Source organism: Drosophila takahashii, chromosome 2R (genome assembly GCF_030179915.1).
Source record: "Drosophila takahashii strain IR98-3 E-12201 chromosome 2R, DtakHiC1v2, whole genome shotgun sequence".
Lineage (NCBI taxonomy): Eukaryota > Metazoa > Arthropoda > Insecta > Diptera > Drosophilidae > Drosophila > Drosophila takahashii.
The window spans coordinates 42,560,966-42,579,665 of NC_091679.1; the positions used below are offsets into that span (position 1 = coordinate 42,560,966).

Below are 18,700 nucleotides of genomic sequence, written 5' to 3' on the forward strand. Positions count from 1 at the left end.
GTGACTCGCTTAGTGATGGGTGACATTCATGTCACATTAGAAGCGCTCACTTAAATTATACAAAAGTCAAAAAAGTGAATATTCTAACTTGTGAAATGTCTGTTTAAAATAAGGGCATTTGTTTCTTGAAATATACGGCTGTTAATAATTATAAAATAATCAAATTTTATACCCCGCCCCGTGACTTCCCACAATATTCATCGGCAACGCAAACACATGCAAACATCGCCCATCTCTAGTCTCTCTTTTTGATGTCTTGTGCATTCGACATCGTTTAGTTTTGCTGTAAAAATAGTAAGTTTATTGTGAAATATTGAGCGCCCGGCGGTGGTAAACACACAAAAGAAAAGCCAGTGAATCAATTTCTCGAGAGCCATCAAGCGAAACCAGCCATAAGCAGGCGGAAACGATTGGCAGAAGTTTTTGCAAAACGCCATGTTGGCCGCTCAAACATAACCTCAACAAAGGCAAAAACTTATGTGGCCCGAATAAATTTATTAAATCTGAATCTTCAATTCCAGGCGCAGACAAACGGCCGCGTAGAAAGTCAACGAAGATGTCGCGTTTCTTTGCCAACGGGTCCGACTCGGAGTCCGAGTCCAGCGAGGAGGAGATCCAAGCGACCAACTTCAACAAAGCCAGCGCCTTCGTGAGTAGCGAATAAAAACCAAAGGGAATCCTTAGCTAATCCTGATTATTTCTTAATAACCCACAGCAATTCAGCGACGATGAGGAGGAGGTGAAGCGCGTGGTGCGCTCCACCAAGGAGAAGCGCTACGAGAACCTCACCAGCATCATCAAGACGATCCGCAACCACAAGAAGATCAAGGACATACCGAATACGCTGTCCAGCTTCGAGGATCTGACGCGGGCCTACCAGAAGGCGCTGCCCGTAATCTCGAAGGAGGAGAACGGCATCACGCCGCGCTTCTACATCCGCTGCCTCGCCGAGCTGGAGGACTTCATCAACGAGGTGTGGGAGGATCGCGAGGGAAGGAAGAACCTGTCCAAGAACAACTCCAAGTCGCTGGGCACGCTGCGCCAGAAGGTGCGCAAGTACATCAAGGACTTCGAGGACGATCTGTCGCGTTTCCGCGAGGCTCCCGACCAGGAGAGCGAGGCCGAGGACGAGGTGGTGGCTTTGGATAGCGATGGAGGCGATGCTGGCGACGATAGCGATGCGGGAGTCAAGCGGGAGCCCACGGAGGCTGTGCCGAAAACGGCGAAACTGGCGCCAACTAAGGCTGCGCCCGCCGACGACGACGACTCGGATGACTCCATCGACTGGGACTCGGACTCCGAGTCGGAGACCGAGTCCTCCGACGACGAGAACCAGTACCAGAACATGCGCGAGCGCTTCCTTAAGCGGACCACCGAGAAGGAGGACAAGGACGACGACAAGCGCAAGGACAAGCGCAAGGAGCAGAAGACCAAGATCCGCAAGCGCGCCGAGGACGACGAGGACGGCGAGTGGGAGACCGTGGTCAAGGGTCATGTCGTGGAGAAGCCCAAGATGTTCGAGAAGGACGCCGAGATCGATGTCCCGCTGGTGCTGGCCAAGCTCCTCGAGATCATGTCGGCGCGCGGGAAGAAGCGCACCGATCGTCGCCTGCAGATCGACCTGCTGTTCGAGCTGCGCGACATCTCCGACCAGCACAACCTGGGCACCGCCGTCTCCGTGAAGATCCATTTTAATATTATTTCGGCCATTTACGACTACAACCAGAAGATCTCAGAGCCCATGAAGCTGGAGCACTGGGCTTTGCTGCTGGAGGTCATGCAGAGCATGATGAAGTTGCTCCTGGCCAATCCCGACATCATCATGAGCGAAAGCGTCGCCGAGGAGCATGAGGAGTATGTCGCCGCGCCCTTCTACGTGCGTGGTTGCCCTCTAGCCGCCGTGGAGCGACTGGATGATGAGTTTGTGAAGCTGCTGAAGGAGTGCGACCCGCATTCCAACGACTACGTGTCCCGGCTGAAGGACGAGATCAACGTGGTCAAGACCATCGAGCTGGTGCTGCAGTACTTCGAGCGCTCGGGCACCAACAACGAGCGCTGCCGCATCTATTTGCGCAAGATCGAGCATCTGTACTACAAGTTCGATCCCGAGGTGCTGAAGAAGAAGCGCGGCGAGCTGCCGGCCGCCACCGCCACCTCCGTGGACGTGATGGACAAGCTGTGCAAGTTCATCTACGCCAAGGACGACACGGATCGCATCCGCACGCGGGCCATCCTAGCGCACATTTATCACCACGCCATGCACGACAATTGGTTCCAGGCACGCGACCTCGTGCTAATGTCCCACCTGCAGGACAACATCGATGCCGCCGATCCCGCCACCCGCATCCTGTACAACCGCATGATGGCCAACCTCGGTCTCTGCGCCTTCCGCCAGGAGAACGTAAAGGATGCCCACCACTGCCTGGTCGACCTGATGGTCACCGGCAAGCCCAAGGAGCTGCTCGCCCAGGGTCTGCTGCCCCAGCGGCAGCACGAGCGCTCCGCCGAGCAGGAGAAGATCGAGAAGCAGCGCCAGATGCCATTCCACATGCACATCAACCTGGAGCTCCTCGAGTGCGTCTACCTGGTGTCCGCCATGCTGCTGGAGATTCCCTACATCGCCGCCCACGAGTTCGACGCCCGCCGCCGCATGATCAGCAAGACGTTCTACCAGCAGCTGCGCTCCTCGGAGCGTCAGTCGCTCGTGGGTCCCCCGGAGTCCATGCGCGAGCATGTCGTGGCCGCCGCCAAGGCTATGCGCTGTGGGAACTGGCAGGCGTGCGCCAACTTCATCGTCAACAAGAAGATGAACACCAAGGTGTGGGACCTGTTCTACGAGTCCGATCGCGTGCGCGAGATGCTGACCAAGTTCATCAAGGAGGAGTCGCTGCGCACCTACCTGTTCACCTACTCGAACGTCTACACCTCGATCAGCATTCCCTCGCTGGCGCAGATGTACGAGCTGCCCGTGCCGAAGGTGCACTCGATCATCAGCAAGATGATCATCAACGAGGAGCTGATGGCCAGCCTGGACGATCCCTCGGAAACGGTGGTCATGCACCGTTCGGAGCCCTCGCGCCTGCAGGCTCTGGCCATGCAGTTCGTCGACAAGGTGACCAATCTGGTGGACGTCAACGAGAAGGTGTTCGACATGAAGCAGGGCAACTTCTTCCAGCGCGGCAACATGGGCAACCGCGGCGATCGCGGCTACAACCGCAACCAGGGCGGCAACTGGGGTGGCCAGCGACGCGATAATCGCAACAACCGCAACCGCAACCAGCGCGGGCACCACAACAAGAACAACCAGGATAGGCGAGACAACCAAGATAGACAGCAACAAGTCCAGACCATCGACGAGGAGTAGACGTCAGGCGATTCCTCTCAGCCCAATCTACAGCGAGCGTAGCTTAAACACCAGCAAACAAACAGAAAACAGAACAAATTCGTAGCACTTGGACTATTGAAAATGGAATGCCCATGGACAACTCGCGGGGTTAAGTGCGGTCAGGCCTCCGATTCGGTTTCCCACTGGATCGGAGGTCTGGTTCCATCATCCGTCGACATTGCATGTTGCTGTAGCCAAGTCCCACATGAATTCGTTCTAGCGCTCATTACGTTAATGATACTACTGATAACTACATTTTGTATGAACCCAAAACTGAAAAAACCTTAAAAACAAGAGAAAGAAAATTAGTTGATTTAATCTGGGGTTTGTAATTATTGGATTATAATGTATCACATTGAATTCTCTTGATATGAAGAATTGCAAGATTTGAATTTCGATAACCAGCTTCGGTTTCTTCCAAAACACCTGATATCGATATGCTGTTTGCTCACATCTCTGAAACCTTTTCTTCAGTAGTACCGTTCCACGGACCTTTGTCACATTTTTTTTTCGGAACTCTTATTTAATAGGCAAATTATAAATTAAATTTGTAGAGATAAACTCCACATACAAATGAGCAGCGTGGGCGACGATTGCAACGAGCTGAAGCAGCAGTACGACGCCTGTTTCAACAGCTGGTTTTCCGAGCGGTTCCTAAAAGGTCAAACGGATGACTCAGCGTGCGCGCCGATTTTCCGGGTCTATCAGGAGTGCGTCAAGGTAACTTATGGCTTTTTAACCATGGTTATGATTTGACTAAACTATATATTTCTCAGCGCGCCATTAAAGAGAAGAAGATCAATTTGCGGGAGATAGATCCCATCTACGAGACCAGTTCCGATGAAGACAATGCCAACAGTGCCGGTGAAAAGCAGCAGAAGAAGGGCAAGAGTTGACCTCAAATTTTCACCTCACTAGAAGCAAGAAAATACGGCGCAAACCTTGAAACGCACGTAAACTGAACAAGTTCGTAGCACTTTGATGGTTTACAATATAAAGACCATGACCAACTGATTGATTTAATTACAAAACTGCCAGATTATATTTTATTTAAGTAAATCAAGTGCCTTAACTAAAAAGCATGATTCAAATTTCGATTGCCAGTTTAACTTCAACGAAGCTTTTATCGATATGCTGCTGCGCACATCTCTGATAGCCTTATCTTTAGTATGACCTTTGCACAAACCATCCGCACATTTTTTCGGCTTATTATTCAATAGACAAATTATAACTGAAAATCAAAGAACTCGGCCCTACAAATGAACAGCATTGGCGAGGATTGCAACGAGCTGAAGAAGCAGTACGATGCCTGCTTCAACAGCTGGTTCACGGAGGGCTTCCTCAAGGGACAGACGGATGACTCGGGCTGTGCGCCGATTTTCAGGGTCTATCAGGAGTGCGTCAAGGTAAGGCGAAGGTTTCATCATCCTCGAACGGGGTTAACCCAACCTTTGACCCCCAGCGCGCCATGCGGGAGCAGAAGATCGAGTTGCGGGAGGTGGGCACGGAGTACTCCACGGGTTCAGAGTACGACAATGCCAGCAGTTCGGGCGCAAAGCCGCAGCCGAAGAGCAAAAGTTGACCCGTAACGCCACTCCAGCATCCTGGCTACGGCCTCGATTCCACAATTGGCCAGGAACAGGCGCCCAGCTGTCGTCTCATCGGTCATCAGCGCCGCCACCAGAGAGGTGGCACAGCCTAGGAGTCTCCTGAGATGACCACGTTCAAGGAGCAGCTTTGTTTCAGCCCTCGGCTCAACCTAAATCTTATATAAATTATGTAGTGAATGTCTTCTTACAACTAAGTTCAACTAGCCAGCTAAAAAGTGTTATCTTCAGGTGGTCTCCGGTTTTGACTTCCTCAAAAGTATTCTTAAAAGCGCAGGAATACGTTAAAGCCGGAGTCCTCCTTACTGTGCATAAATGCAATAAAGTGTTATATTAATATACTAAATACTGTGTAACTAAATGAGGAAATATTGATGCTGTACATATTTAATTTCTCTGTTATCTGTTAAATGTAAATCCCAATCTAGCACAAACAGACAGGAGTAATTCCCCCTTGGGAAATCACTTGATGATCATAATCAGAGGCAATCTCACCTATAAAGAGGAGCATCCTTAGCTTCAACAGCACAATTCAAAGCTTATTTTCCAACCATCAAGATGCAACTGCTACCAATTCTTGTGCTCCTCGCTCTGGTCATCTGTGCCGCCTGCAAAAACCACGAGGAATGGGGAGGACATCGCCCAGGAGACTACGAACCCAGGCCATATTCAAGGACCTTCTAATTTAAAAGAAGTCTTTGGCACTTCCAATAAATAATAAAAAACCCTACTAAAAGTTAACTTGATTTAAAAGTGGTTGATTAGTTTATTACAATAGAAAATCCATTCCACATTTGAGTAATAACCGCTGCATTTATGAAATTCAACCGAAAGCAAGCACCGAAATGGGCAGACAATTGGCACTTGCTTTGACCACTCTTTTCTGAAACATGTATAAATGTTTGCTGGCCTAAAAACTAAGTTAACTGCCGCAGCCAAACCGAAAAACACAACTAATCAAAACTGTTTTTGAGTGAAGAAACTGCGGCAGCAGACAATAGAAACTTAAAAACCTACACAACTTTATGCTTTAAGATTAGGATGGGACGAACGAACGTTCACTTGCCGCCGGCAGTGAATTTGGAGAGCTTTTCCAGCAGACCAATGTAGGAGGTGTGCTCATGGGCGGTGGCCAAATCAGAGAGTTTCTCGGCGAACTCCTGGCTGATGCCCTTCTCCTCCAGCAGATTGATCAGCAAGTCGTACAAGTAGCCATCGAGCACGTCGCCGGCGACGGCATAGACTTTATCGTTCCATTCGCCCTCGAAGATGGCCATTTCATCGATGGAGAAGACGTCGTCTGGAGGGGAAAACAAGGGTTATTCATGTATGATATAAGACTCAATCCTAAAGACTCACTGTACTCGCCCTCCTGAGCTTCTCCTTGGAGGAAGGTGCAGGTGAAGGACAGCGTGGAGTTGCCCTTGATGATGTCCACCTCGAATTGCGGCTTGCTCCGCATCTCCCCGAGCTCCGGCTTGTCGGCATTGGGGTTGATCTCCGGCTCCTCCTCGCTGTCCACAGAGTGGTTCACATTGAAGCTGACGACCACCTTCTCCTTGTCCGTCTGCTTGGTGAGCTCCACATCTGCGCCAGTTAGTTTCACGGCGAATCCGTCCAAAGTGCTGGGCACCGACTTGCCCTTCTGCACCTTGCGCTCCGCCACGATCTCTTCGGTGAGGAACTCCACCAGTTCCCGCTCACCTGGGGGAAAAGGATACATTTTCAGTGTTTAAATCTACATTTCGTCACCCCACGTTTGAGGTTATGTAAGCGGCGGCGGCATGGACCGTCTCTTATGAGATAAAGACTCACATTTGGTGTGCACATTGCAGCCGCACGTGCAGTTGATGCTCGGCTTGTGGAGATTCAGAACGGTTACATGATCGCTTCCTCCGGCGGCCACCGGCTTTTTGGTCATGTGCCACAGGCTGCGGGTGAAGTCCCGCTTGCCCAGGGCACCGGCACTGGAGCTGGCCAGGCTGGCGAATCGCATGGTGGCTGTCCTCAGGCTGTTCATCTTGTTATATAACCGCGGTTTGGTCTTTTACTTAGTTAAACAGAGAAATGTGCAACACGCCGATTCGATTTGTGGTAATGTGTGACCGTGGGATAATGTTGCCAAAATCCCGCAATCAATACTCCGTGCAACCGCCTCTAAAGTTATCGATTAAATATGGCGCGAACAACGCCGATTAAAATTTTTTGAACTGAGCTTTGCTATAATGCTATATTATAAAATCGGGTTATATTAGATTCAGAAAATTTAATATAAAATAGAATTAAATAGATTAAAAATATTTCATTATTTAAAGAATTATACAGTCAGTTTTTTAGGGAATGATTAACATTCCTACTCCCCCATTAAAAACACCTTGACCTATGAAAAAATTACGACTTTATTAGATTTTTGAATTGCTTATCGGATGTATACAACAATATACACAATACAAGACATACACAGTAATAAAAACTAAACACCTTAGCGGGTTCTCTGGTTTATGGACCTCCGAGCGGAAGACCCTCTTTCCTACACAATATTATCATGCATGCAATCAGACTCTCTCGTCATATATCATTGTTTTTCAACCAAAAGGCATATCATTTCATCATTATAAAATTTCAATAAAATCTATCACAATATGAGAATTTTATCTTTATGTTACTTTTTTTGTAGAATTTAAAAATATTTTATGTGTATCTTTTTTTGGGATTTTTTCTCTTGTTTTCATTTTGAAGACTTTCTTACGATTAGATTTTGACAATTAGGCTTAGACATGCGTATAAAAATATATATTAATTACGATGAAAATTGCATTTTACACGTTTTAAATTAAAATTGCCATTGTACACATTGTATTATGCAACTTCTTCAGTGGGACGGACAACAGCTTAAATATAAACATAAAAATATTAAAATGCTGATTTCTTTCATTGCCAAGCTCATTATTTTTCATGCAAAGCTTACAGGTTTAGCGTTAAGGCCTAGATTCGACACGGTTTTATACTATTTATAAGGCTTGCTGTTGTTGCAGATGTATATTTATTTCCGTTTTGTTGTGCGTGCTTTCATCATCATCATGATGATGATGATGATGATGTGGGGCTGCGGAGTCAGTTCATTTCAAACAGCCTCATAGAAGTTTTGTTCGTTTCTTAGCCTAGTTCGTACTTTTAATTACATTCTATGTTCAATTCCTTATTGAGCTTATGTTAGATACAATTTTACGCTTTTGTTAGCCACAAAGCATAGAGCTTTAAAGTCTATGTCGCATTCGGTTAGTTCTCCACAAACAAACTCATATAGAAAAATTAATCATTCAGTCTAACAAAATACTTGTAGAATATTCGATTGAATTTCGAGAAATAATTGGGGCTGTGGGTCTGGGATATTCAAGTTCGATTTCGGTATGTATGATATGTGGGTAAATTTATACAGCTCTAATATTTGCACTTAAAGATTATACATTTAGAGTACACATAAGGGCGCGACACATTCGGGCTGCCTTGGCCAAGAGCCGGGCACTCCAATATTGGACAGCTAAGGTCGACGTCAGGGGAATGCGGAATGCTTCAGATGGCCCATGGCTAGGGCAGCCCGCACACCATGTTGTCAATAGATTTAACTAAATTTTGCCAAACAAACTAAACTTACTACGAATTTTACATCAAATTAAATTACAATACGTGCTAAGTAAAAAAAGATGCAACAGCTTCTGCGCCCTACTCTTCAGACGCGTTTCAAACGCATCCGAAACACTGTCGTCTACTTCGTTCGCGGGACATGGGTGGGGGGTTACTATAACTAACAGCAACATAAACAACGAAAATATGTTTTAGAGTATAGAAATTCGACTAATTTTGCAATTGGCTGCCCTGGCAAGCTCACTAGATGTAAGTGCGTTTCACTTTCGTCAGCGTTGACGTCTTGCAGGGCAACTCCTTTTCCAAATGTTCCGTTGAGTTTTTGCACTCGTGACTGCGATCCTTTTCCAGATCCAGATTGGGTGTTTTCTGTGTGGTTGTGTAGGCATTTGAGCCCATTAATAGATTGATATCCTTGCCGGTATTTTGATGCTTGAATTGTCTGCGTGTGAAACAATTAATTAGTATTTTCTAGATACACTTTGCTAGAAGAGCAACTTACATTGGCTTGCCGAAATGATTGCGGTGACTGTCATCCATTTGGGCCTCCATCAGGCGGCTCTTGGCCTTGACACAGAATACTCCCGCACTGCCGCCGATCAAAAAGGTAATGAAAACCACAATTGTGAGCAGCATAAAGTTCGGTGATGAAGCCTGCTTGATTTCATCGACACTGGCTGTGGATTTCTGGGGATCTGCGACGGGGAAACCAATCATTAGAATCACCAATAACAGAATCAAAAGTGATTAGTACTAACCATTTAAATTCGGCATAATATCGTCGGGATCCATTGACGTAAGTACGATCTTGTTCAGTCCAAAGTCATCGCCACCAGTTGGCTGCTGTTCCAAGCTCGGCTGATCGCCCTGCGAGGCAGCCACATTGGAGTACAAGAGTTTCTGCTCCTCAGTCGGCGGTGGAGAGATGGTAACAAAGCTTAGAGTCTCCGAACCAGGACCATCACGTGGAATATGGGGACACAGCTGGGCGGCAGCTTTCTTGGTGCTGTTCAGGCTCTGCAGGTAGGTCTTCGTGCCGAACTTATGCTGACTGGTAGCCAGGTTCTTGCACTCGTGCGTCTGCAAGTCCCAGGCGCAGATGGGATCCTGCAGGCTCAGGCAGCCCAGGCAGTCCACAATATGGGTGCAGTGGTGCAGGGGCACGCTGACCAGGCTGCCATCACTGACCACCACCAGCGAGTTCTTCGAAGTGGATATGACCAGCTCCCTAACTGGCGTGCCCAGCGGCAGAACCTGCATCTCCGATATGACCACCGTCTTGAGGCGATCCACCGTTGAGTTCGGATGGGTGCTCAGTACATTAATAAACTTGGTAACCTTTCCATCATCGGTTCCACTGTATATCACATCGTAGTAGGCGCCGCTTAGCGACTTAACCTGCGGATGCACTGCGATGGCCGTAAGTCGGTGGTGCAGATTCACCTTGGTGAGCAGCGGACGACCGTGCACCGCGGGCACAGAGTCCTCCATCAGCGGGTGGGTTTTAATGAAGTTCACTCCTACGCTGGACAGGGTTCTTGAGTCCTCTACGCACTTTCCTGGGCGTGGCTTTGGCACTTGGTCCCGCTCCACTGGCAGCCAATGAGACGATGAATCCTTCTGCGACTTGAATTCTCCATCAAAGGCGGCCAGTATATCGTCCACGTTGAAGGCACAGACTGCCGATCCCGGAATGGCATTCACAGAGGTGGTAAAGACGGCATAAACCAGCGACTTGGAGCCGCTCTCCACAATCGGACTAATGGCCTCTGTAAAAGGGTATATGATTAGCATGGGTATACAATTAATATGTAGATAACATGTATAAAGTTTGTAGATAACACGTAGAAATAATGTAGATAACATGTAGAATATACGTAAATAAAGAAATTTACTGATAATTTTCAATGATTGCATTAGTATACGAATAATGTGTAGATAACTTGTAGAAATAATGTAGAAAACATGAAGAAAGTACTTAAATAAAAAAATTCACTCATAAATTCACTTACGGATCTCGTCAAAGTAGAAAGGAAACTCGCCGGGCACCGAGCAGTTCAGGCGGGCCTTCAGGAAGGACGTCCAGCTCTTGCCGTGGCTATAGGGTCCTCCGCGGTCGTTCTTGCAAACCCTGGCTACTCGCGAATACACGGCCTTGCCAAAGTTCATAAACTCCATGGACAGTTCGCGAAAGAAGAACAGCACGTAGCCGTTCCTCTCGATGGCGCCGACAAAGTCCGGCTGGTTCAGTTGCTTGAGATCATACTGTTCGGTGCGCAGGTTCTCCCTGTAGATAAGGGGATCTCCGCCCGAGAAGTCCGCCACGGTGGCGCTGTACAACTGGCCCTCGGCGAAGGCGTAGGTGCTGTTGTGGGCGGGGCTGTAAGGGCACAGGCCCTGGGCCTCCACATCGCGGCTGACTTCGTAGCGCATGGCGTGGGCGTGGCCAGCGGAGGCAATCTCCTCCGATGACACCTCCACCGGCGTGTAATGACGACAGCGCGGCTTGTACGAATTGGTGCCGCAGAGCAGCATTTCGCCATTCGAGCGCATCGCAAAAACGCGCAGGTAGTTGTGGCAGTCCCAATCGGCCTTTCCTTTCAGGGCACACAACTCCCGATCGGCATCCGTGCTGTGCCACTCCAGACGCACAATCTCCTTCAGGCCATTTAGGCTCACATTGTAGATGACGTCCCTGCGAATCGAGATGGAGAACAATTGAATTAACAAATGCGGGAATTAATTCGCCGATGGCGTGTGCCTGCCCAAAATGTGGAATGGAAGCCAGCCAAGTACGGGGACCAAAAATAAACGACAAAACAAATAGCAGCGACCTGAGAGCTTCGTGCCAGGAACACACAAATGTTTGCCCGAACAGTGGAGGTTAAAATAATAGTTTCAAATTAATTATTATTTTTAAAATAATATTTTTTAATATTAAAATTTTTTAATTTTAATTTGTAATACCCTTAAATAGATATTCTCTTGGAAAACTAACAGAGGATATAACCTTTATTGCTTTAAATACTAACATTTAACCTTTAGGTTTTTCACACATGTATAAAAATGAAATATTTTTCAGAGATGGAAGGCAATATACAATTAAAAGGCAGGGTGGCCAGAAACGCTTTAGGTAAACATTACGATCTATAAACAAGTTTTACAATTAATAAACAACATGTTTTTCATTAGCGCTAAAACCGTGTGTTTTATTTTTCATTAGAGACTTTTCAAGACCATATTGCTATTATTTTGACCGCAGCTGTTTTGTACGCCCCGCCGACAATCATATCCCAAGGTTGCCTTTGTGCAAATAATTAGAACTTGTATACAATTGTATAATTCTGTGCATTAAGTGGCTAATTATTGTGGCTGCTAATTTGTTGCTATGTTATGTTGTTTATGGCACCACCAAGTCTGGGGCGCAGGCAAAATATGATATATCGAAAGCTGGTTTCTATTTGTCGGTCCATTTCAGATCGCCGATAACTGACCATTAGTCAGTTTGCAATAGTAGGTTGCAAACTTCTCACATCATATGTGAATACTATCGCTGGGTAGTTATTAAATGAAATGCATATTTATAAGACCCTATCGATAATGTATTTTATATAAAAATATAATATATCCCATCCATAAATGTTCGCCAGACTTTAGGGCAAACGTGATAGAATGTACCGATTGACTTATTGACTCATGGGGTATATAATTATTATATGGCGGTACTGATTCCAGACCCCTCTGTATCTGGTCAATGCCAAATCACTTCGACTTCCCGGAAAAGGGAATGAGAAATGCTAGATTTGCACTTGCCACTAATCGAAAATCGAATATCAAGTCGAACAGCCAATAAAGCAGGAGAGTAAGTAACACGAATGGCGCGTTAATTATTCCGCGAATCGAACGCTTTGGTATTGTGTTTTTATAAATATTTATTATACCCGTTACTCGTAGAGTAAAAGGGTATATTGTATTCGTGCAAAAGTATGTAACAGGTAGAAGGAAGCGTTTCCGACCCCATAAAGTATATATATTCTTGATCAGGATCACTAGCCGAGTCGATCTAGCCATGTCCGTCTGTCCGTCTGTCCGTCTGTCCGTCTGTCTGTCTGTCTGTCTGTCTGTCTGTCTGTCCGTCTGTCCGTATGAACGCTGAGATCTCGGAAACTATAGAAGCTAGAAGATTGGCATTTTGCATGCAGATTCTAGGAATTCCTACGCAGCGCAAGTTTGTTTCAAAATGGTGCCACGCCCCCTCTAACGCCCACCATCGCTTATATACGATTTTAAAAATTTTAATATTTTGGAAAAGTAAAAATGCAGTTTTATTGTGTTTATCAATACCTATCGAAATGTAGAAGAAATTTTTCAAATCGGACCATTCGTTAAAAAGTTATGCGTGATCAACGTTTTCTTTCTCTATCTCCATCTCCCTCGCACTCCCTTTACCTGAGTAACGGGTATCTGATAGTCGGGGCATCCGACTATAACGTTCCCTCTTGTAAATATTTAAACCTGTGTTCGTGCCAAGTTTATTTGCGCACAGGTAGTAGCGGGAACTTTTTATTGTTTGCCAGAAATCAAAGGTATCGCGGATGGATCGATTGTAAATATAAAAGAAATTCTACTCACTTGGCACCAACTAGAACATATTCATCGTTGTGGTCCAAAATCTTAAAATAGTCCGTCGCGTTGCCAGTAAAATGGGCCAAGACTTTATCTTGTTCTACAAAAAAGAGAAAATAAAAATTCAATGTTATTAACTTTTTTTGGTTATATAACTTGTAAAACTACTACAATTTCATGCATAATTTTTAAACAGAAATTGCTTGAGAGGAAATGCTAATTTGCTGCTGGCTTTGCGCAAATTCCGCCTGATAAGCAGCTTGGAAAATCAGAGCTTGTCATTGATAAACCAGCAACAAATAAGAGCAGTAAGGCAGCAGCAGAAACAGAGGCAAAAACCAAACAAATGACACAAATAAACAAATAGTTAGATAGATGGATGGATGGATTGAGGAGGGGCTGTAAAAGGGGTTTAATACTACTATACATACTCGTTTGCAAATCGGGTCGTACGTCGGGCATCCAACCTGCCACGATCGTCAGTCCGGCACAGGTGATCAGCAGGCTTATAGATATCGCTTGCAAGCTACTAATACTAATTGGCATCGCCGTTGAAGGTCTGCTCTTGGAGCTCATCTTGGTGTCTCGAAACTAGTACTCTGCTCCACTCCTCCGAGTTCTGATGATTCAGCGGCTTTTCTGATCTCTCTGTTTTTTTCAGCTGGTGGTGCCAATGGGGCTGGCTGACTTGCTGGCTGGCTGGCCTCTCCGACTGGTTTTAATCACTGACGCCTCGCTGCATTCTGATGTCCAATGTCTGCCATTGTCGCCGATAGTTGTGCTGATTACTGGGTGTTATTGTGCTGCATCTGCGGCAGCGACACAATAATTTTCACCCAACCAAACCAAACTTGTTGGTTTTATTTTAATGCAATTAGCTGCTGCTGGCGGCAAAAAGGAAAACGCAAAACCTGAAATTGACGACACGGATGGGAAAAGTGTGTTAGAAAATTATTAGAATTTTTTTAGTAAACCGCGACGGCGCCTCTTGGTAGTATATCACATCTCGACCGCTTTATAATCGGTAAACTTTAAACTAATCAAACTCAACAAAATATGTAAGTTGGCAAAAAGGCACGTAGGTAGATTTGAAACGCATAAAAATTTGTTTATGACCACCGCCATCAATTTGTTTGTTTATCATTGGATTTCCCCTTTGTCTTCCATCTTCTGCTTTTATTACCGAATCTTGAGATAATTAAATCCACTTATACAACGGCTACTTGTGAATTCTGCACACTTTCTTTTCGCTTTCCGGCTTTTCGGGTGTTTATTGTTTTGAATTCCGTTTGTGTTTTGTATTTTGAGTTTAGGCAGCGAACCGAAGCAACCGAACCGAACGTGGGCTAGACTCAATGAGCACTGAACACCGAAATGAGCATGAAATGCGAAAAGCAAACAACGTAAAACAACCGCCCACGCTTTGAGAGCAACTGAACTGCCGAGCGGTTTGGGTTTGAGCAGCACTTACTCTTACTACTGCCTCCCCCGCCACCGCCTCTCTCTCCCTCTTTCGATATATCCCTCTCTGTCTGCCTGTGTTTCCCTACAGCAGAACCTCCCTAGGTAGAATCTCTCGGCAGTTCGTTGAAAATAGGGTATAGAGGGGTAAAAGTGCTTATCGTCCAATCTTTATGGACACTTAATTCTACATCTCGAACATTGAACTCCACTGAATTTTGTAACTCCCTAGATAGGGTCTTAAAATAGGTACTAAGAGTTTTGAAATAATAGTCTTGTTTTAGGGCAGTTTTAGCATAAACATTTTATTTCTTATTCAAATGAAAAAGGAGTTGTTCAAGTTATTTTTTTGAAACTTTTGAAATATCTGTCTTGTTTTAAATAATTTAGAGCATCACATATTATTTCTTTTGAAAATGTAATGGGAGTTTTGTAAGTTCTCATATCATATATTCCGGAAATTGGTGAGTAACTAAATATTCCATCAAATTTATGAAGCATTTCCTTTAGAAATAAATTTGTATTTCCAAATAATACTCATTGGAAAAATGTTAACATTTCGGTTAAACCATAAGAAGTGGTATTGAGTCAGTATGGTTTTAAGATATATTGGTAATGAGTACAGATACCCAGAAAATATTTAGAGAATGAATAAAATATCAAACTTTCTGGTTTTCCATTTCTGCAAATTCCCATTTTTTTTTTGCGCTAATGCAAACATTTTTTTAATGGTAAACAACAGTTCGTAAGGTACACAGATGTTCAGAAAAACGTTGTATTTATATTTTCGATTTATACGCTTTTATTAGCTTAGGATATCTTTTATATCAGGAAGTTATATTAGGAATTATTATTTAACCTTTTATTATAAACTTAATCTTGGTAAAACAAAAGGACAAATATGATAGTTTTCAGGAAGGCAAGCCTGACTGTATTATAACCAATACAACCCAATCTAATCCAATATTCCGCGTCCTGGCGGACATGTCATGTTTTTCATGAGCATGACTCATGCCGACAGCCTGGTTTTCCTGCTTTTGTTGGGAATCACGTGCGGTTTTTTCCGCCAATTTCCCTCCTAATCAGCGTTCAGCTACGATTTTCAGGACGTGCCGCTGACGGTCTATAACTGACTTCTTTTTTTTCTCTTTGCTTTGCTTTCCCCGCGGCGAACACCGGACATTCGGGCTAAGGTATAGGTGTGTTTTCCTCATTCACACACACACGTAATTTCCATGCGGGTTTTCAGGTTTTCATGTTTTCAGTTTTTCGGTTTGGTTTTTTTTCTCAAGACAAGCGAACACTCGAATGTTATAGTTTCTCACGCACCCAACAAGTCGGTGGGTTACACATGGACAACTTTTACCTACCGACGGATCGGTTCGGCCGGGGATCTCCGATAAATTGCTTTATTGGCCAATTGAAGGTCGGTGGCAACTACTTGTTGTGTTGTCTTGTTTCGCTCAATGAATTCGGATGGATGATGATTCGTGGTGGTAGGTATCATATCACTTTTCGTCTTTCATTTTCCTAAGCGAAGGTTTTTTCACGGCTCAGCCGCCAGCCAGAGTTTTTAAGTCACAGGTCAAGTGACCTGTGGCCCATCTCTTGGCCGCTTTAATGCCCTCAAATTATGGGGGTTGGCCTCAAGAACACGTATGAGAAATGCCATAAAAGTGCATGATAAATATTATAAATTACATTTGAATACCCTCTTGAGCGGCACAATTTATCACTCTGTTTTGCGGCTTACTGAGCGGAGAAATCAGCGAATGGTACTGACTGACCGTTGGACACTACTTTTAGTTGTACTTAGAGAACTAGTGGAAACTCTAGCAGAAATATAATCAGTCATCTAGGTATAAAGACAGCTAATTAACACCTTTTTTTGGGTGCCCTAGATCTGGGAAACTCGGTTCTATTTGGGTTAGATAGAAAGGTCTTTAAGGTAGGGAATGGGACTTTAAGGAGAATAAGATTTGTAAACATTATTATGGGATATTTTGGGAATATAAATATACTAGTTTTAAGAATATGGTAAGATAGTAATTTTTATAGAAGCAAATCCCCTCTTTTGCAACATTTTCAAGGGTATTTGCGTTTCGAGGTGGCGATTATAGAACCGGCGTTTTCGTAAGTTTTCATTTTTTTTAGTGGTGGGGTTCTCATATTTCACAAGCCACACACTCGGGTTCAATGCCAGGAAGTCCGTTCCGCTTCTGGCAGCCCATAAAAATACAGATACAATTATGCCAGCCCGAAAAAAACTGACCGTCTGGCGTTAAATTAATGAGCTCATATTCGAGATCAAGTTACGAATGTGTGCCACTATTTTTGGGATAGTTTGTATAGTAGTGTACCTCCCATGCTGATAAGCAGGGCTTTGAAGAAGAGTTGCGAGATAACACAGCCTCATCAAGATAAGGGTGAAAAGTATGTCACGTTTGACACTTGTTGCCGTTCGTTCCCTTTCTACCTCATATTTTCTTCTTTTTTGTGGACCTGCGTGTGGGAAGCCCGACAAGAACGTGTTAAATCGAGATACCTTTCTTTTCGGGTGAAAGAGTAAACAACTAAAAACTGGCTGTGTTTTTTACAACAGACGTGATCAATACAAAATTGATTTTAGCGTGTAGTTATTAGATATACACCGCTTACAATCCGCAACCCACGGTAGAAAATATATGAGAAACAGTGGAACCCTGTTGAGTTAAATTACTGCATTTACTACGAAATGAAAATGCCGTTCATAAAATGTTAAGAGCAATGATTAATAGTGATTTAAATAATTTCATAATACATATTGATCTGATATCCGAACCATATTAAAGACAATCTAGGGGTCATTTACTAAAAGACCATCTTAAGCACCACATTTCCTTAACCAAAATTGATGATGCTTGATATCCCAATCATTTAGCTTATTATGGTGTAAAAATTTCATGTTAAAAGCACTTCTTATCGCGACATGGGAAAACAGTTTCTTAATATTTTTCCCATGAAAGTAGGAACTGAAATTTAAGCTTTCGGTTTTAAGGAGAAAAAAAAGGATGAGAATGGAAGATTTATAAGTTTTTCAGCTTAAAATAAGTATTTTTATTTCTTCAGTTGAGAAATCCATCTGAGACTAGTCTAATGTTTTGGTTAGACTTCAAGAAGCCCCACTGTATAATCCGTTTGGGTCCGTGGGCGTTTTCATTAAGTGGAACCGAGTGGCAACAGGTGGATTCGAGTGTCGTGTAGTGGATGTTGCCTTTTGGAGCCTGACTGGCTGCAAGATTAATGGAGATTGGACTCTGCTCTGATGTAATGACACTATGCATATATATTTTTATATTTTTTTATGAATTATAATCAATTCTTTTGTTTAACCGCTATCGGCAGAGGTTCATTGCTCTGTTCTGTTTTTCTTATTTTCCACTTTTTCAACTTTTTCCACTTATCAATAAAAAAAAGGGAAAAAGCAGAACAGACATGGTCTGTAGGATGGAATTATCACCGGACTTCCGATGTTTGGTGAATCATGTGTAGACGAACCAGTTTATTATATTTAGATGATTCAGCTGAATCTTTGAAAGAGGCGTTATTATGGCGCGACAAGTTTTTCGGTTTTTCAGTTTTTCATTCACAAAAGCACTGAGCTCACAAATGTGGGTGGTGTTTTGCAAGGGTAAGGGTTAATTTGGACAGCCTGCACCGCCGTGGGGTTAAGTGGGACGCGTTCCAGTTCCAGGCCACTTGAGTGGGGAAAACGCACTTTGGAAATTGGGAACACGCGCTGGAAATGTGTATGTATGCAAATGCAACATCCATTTGCCGTTTACCGTTGCAGCTCAGTGGTAAATTGATTAGGCTGCTAATCGATTGGAAGTTCTTTTTCCTCGTTTTTGGGCATCAAACCCGTTTTTTTCCACTTTACTGTTGCCTCGCCTCGCGCGCATGAAAAACAAGTCCGATTCGATATATTCACCTGTAG

The 18,700-nt window shown here is 44.4% G+C and overlaps 6 protein-coding genes and 1 long non-coding RNA gene across 8 annotated transcripts; 5 read left to right on the forward strand and 2 right to left on the reverse strand.

Annotated features, from left to right (window-relative positions):
* Positions 1–136: 136 nt before the first annotated feature.
* Positions 137–3,690, forward strand: eIF3c (eukaryotic translation initiation factor 3 subunit c). The gene is made up of 3 exons (XM_017139159.3): positions 137–294; positions 522–649; positions 716–3,690. Exons 2-3 carry the CDS (start codon positions 557–559, stop codon positions 3,362–3,364), a joined length of 2,742 nt encoding a protein of 913 aa, XP_016994648.2. The 5' UTR covers positions 137–294; positions 522–556; the 3' UTR covers positions 3,365–3,690.
* A 158-nt stretch (positions 3,691–3,848) lies between these two features.
* On the forward strand, positions 3,849–4,560 carry LOC108055620 (TP53-regulated inhibitor of apoptosis 1). Its single transcript, XM_017139009.3, has 3 exons — positions 3,849–4,105; positions 4,162–4,351; positions 4,424–4,560. Exons 1-2 carry the CDS (start codon positions 3,959–3,961, stop codon positions 4,279–4,281), a joined length of 267 nt encoding a protein of 88 aa, XP_016994498.2. The 5' UTR covers positions 3,849–3,958; the 3' UTR covers positions 4,282–4,351; positions 4,424–4,560.
* Positions 4,561–4,644: 84 nt separating this feature from the next.
* On the forward strand, positions 4,645–5,338 carry LOC108055619 (TP53-regulated inhibitor of apoptosis 1). The gene is made up of 2 exons (XM_017139008.3): positions 4,645–4,791; positions 4,848–5,338. The coding sequence occupies exons 1-2, from the start codon at positions 4,645–4,647 to the stop codon at positions 4,965–4,967; spliced, it is 267 nt and encodes an 88-aa protein (XP_016994497.2). The 3' UTR covers positions 4,968–5,338.
* A 205-nt stretch (positions 5,339–5,543) lies between these two features.
* Positions 5,544–5,692, forward strand: IBIN (Induced by Infection). Its single transcript, XM_044393137.2, has one exon. It carries the CDS (start codon positions 5,551–5,553, stop codon positions 5,674–5,676), a length of 126 nt encoding a protein of 41 aa, XP_044249072.1. The 5' UTR covers positions 5,544–5,550; the 3' UTR covers positions 5,677–5,692.
* Positions 5,693–5,787: 95 nt separating this feature from the next.
* P32 (complement C1q binding protein P32) lies at positions 5,788–7,108 on the reverse strand. Its single transcript, XM_017139182.3, has 3 exons — positions 6,808–7,108; positions 6,352–6,696; positions 5,788–6,292 (listed from the first exon to the last, which is right to left on the reverse strand). The coding sequence occupies exons 1-3, from the start codon at positions 7,010–7,012 to the stop codon at positions 6,051–6,053; spliced, it is 792 nt and encodes a 263-aa protein (XP_016994671.1). The 5' UTR covers positions 7,013–7,108; the 3' UTR covers positions 5,788–6,050.
* Positions 7,109–7,373: 265 nt separating this feature from the next.
* Sema1b (Semaphorin 1b) lies at positions 7,374–13,927 on the reverse strand. The gene is made up of 6 exons (XM_017139140.3): positions 13,695–13,927; positions 13,270–13,363; positions 10,650–11,332; positions 9,396–10,406; positions 9,140–9,332; positions 7,374–9,079 (listed from the first exon to the last, which is right to left on the reverse strand). Exons 1-6 carry the CDS (start codon positions 13,837–13,839, stop codon positions 8,881–8,883), a joined length of 2,325 nt encoding a protein of 774 aa, XP_016994629.2. The 5' UTR covers positions 13,840–13,927; the 3' UTR covers positions 7,374–8,880.
* On the forward strand, positions 12,966–14,391 carry LOC138912289 (uncharacterized). Of its 2 annotated transcripts, none has more exons than XR_011417815.1 (2): positions 12,966–13,223; positions 13,925–14,391. It is a non-coding gene; the product is annotated as an uncharacterized lncRNA (long non-coding RNA). The 2 variants fall into 2 exon arrangements; XR_011417814.1 differs by lacking the exon at positions 12,966–13,223 and adding an exon at positions 13,559–13,571.
* Positions 14,392–18,700: the final 4,309 nt, after the last annotated feature.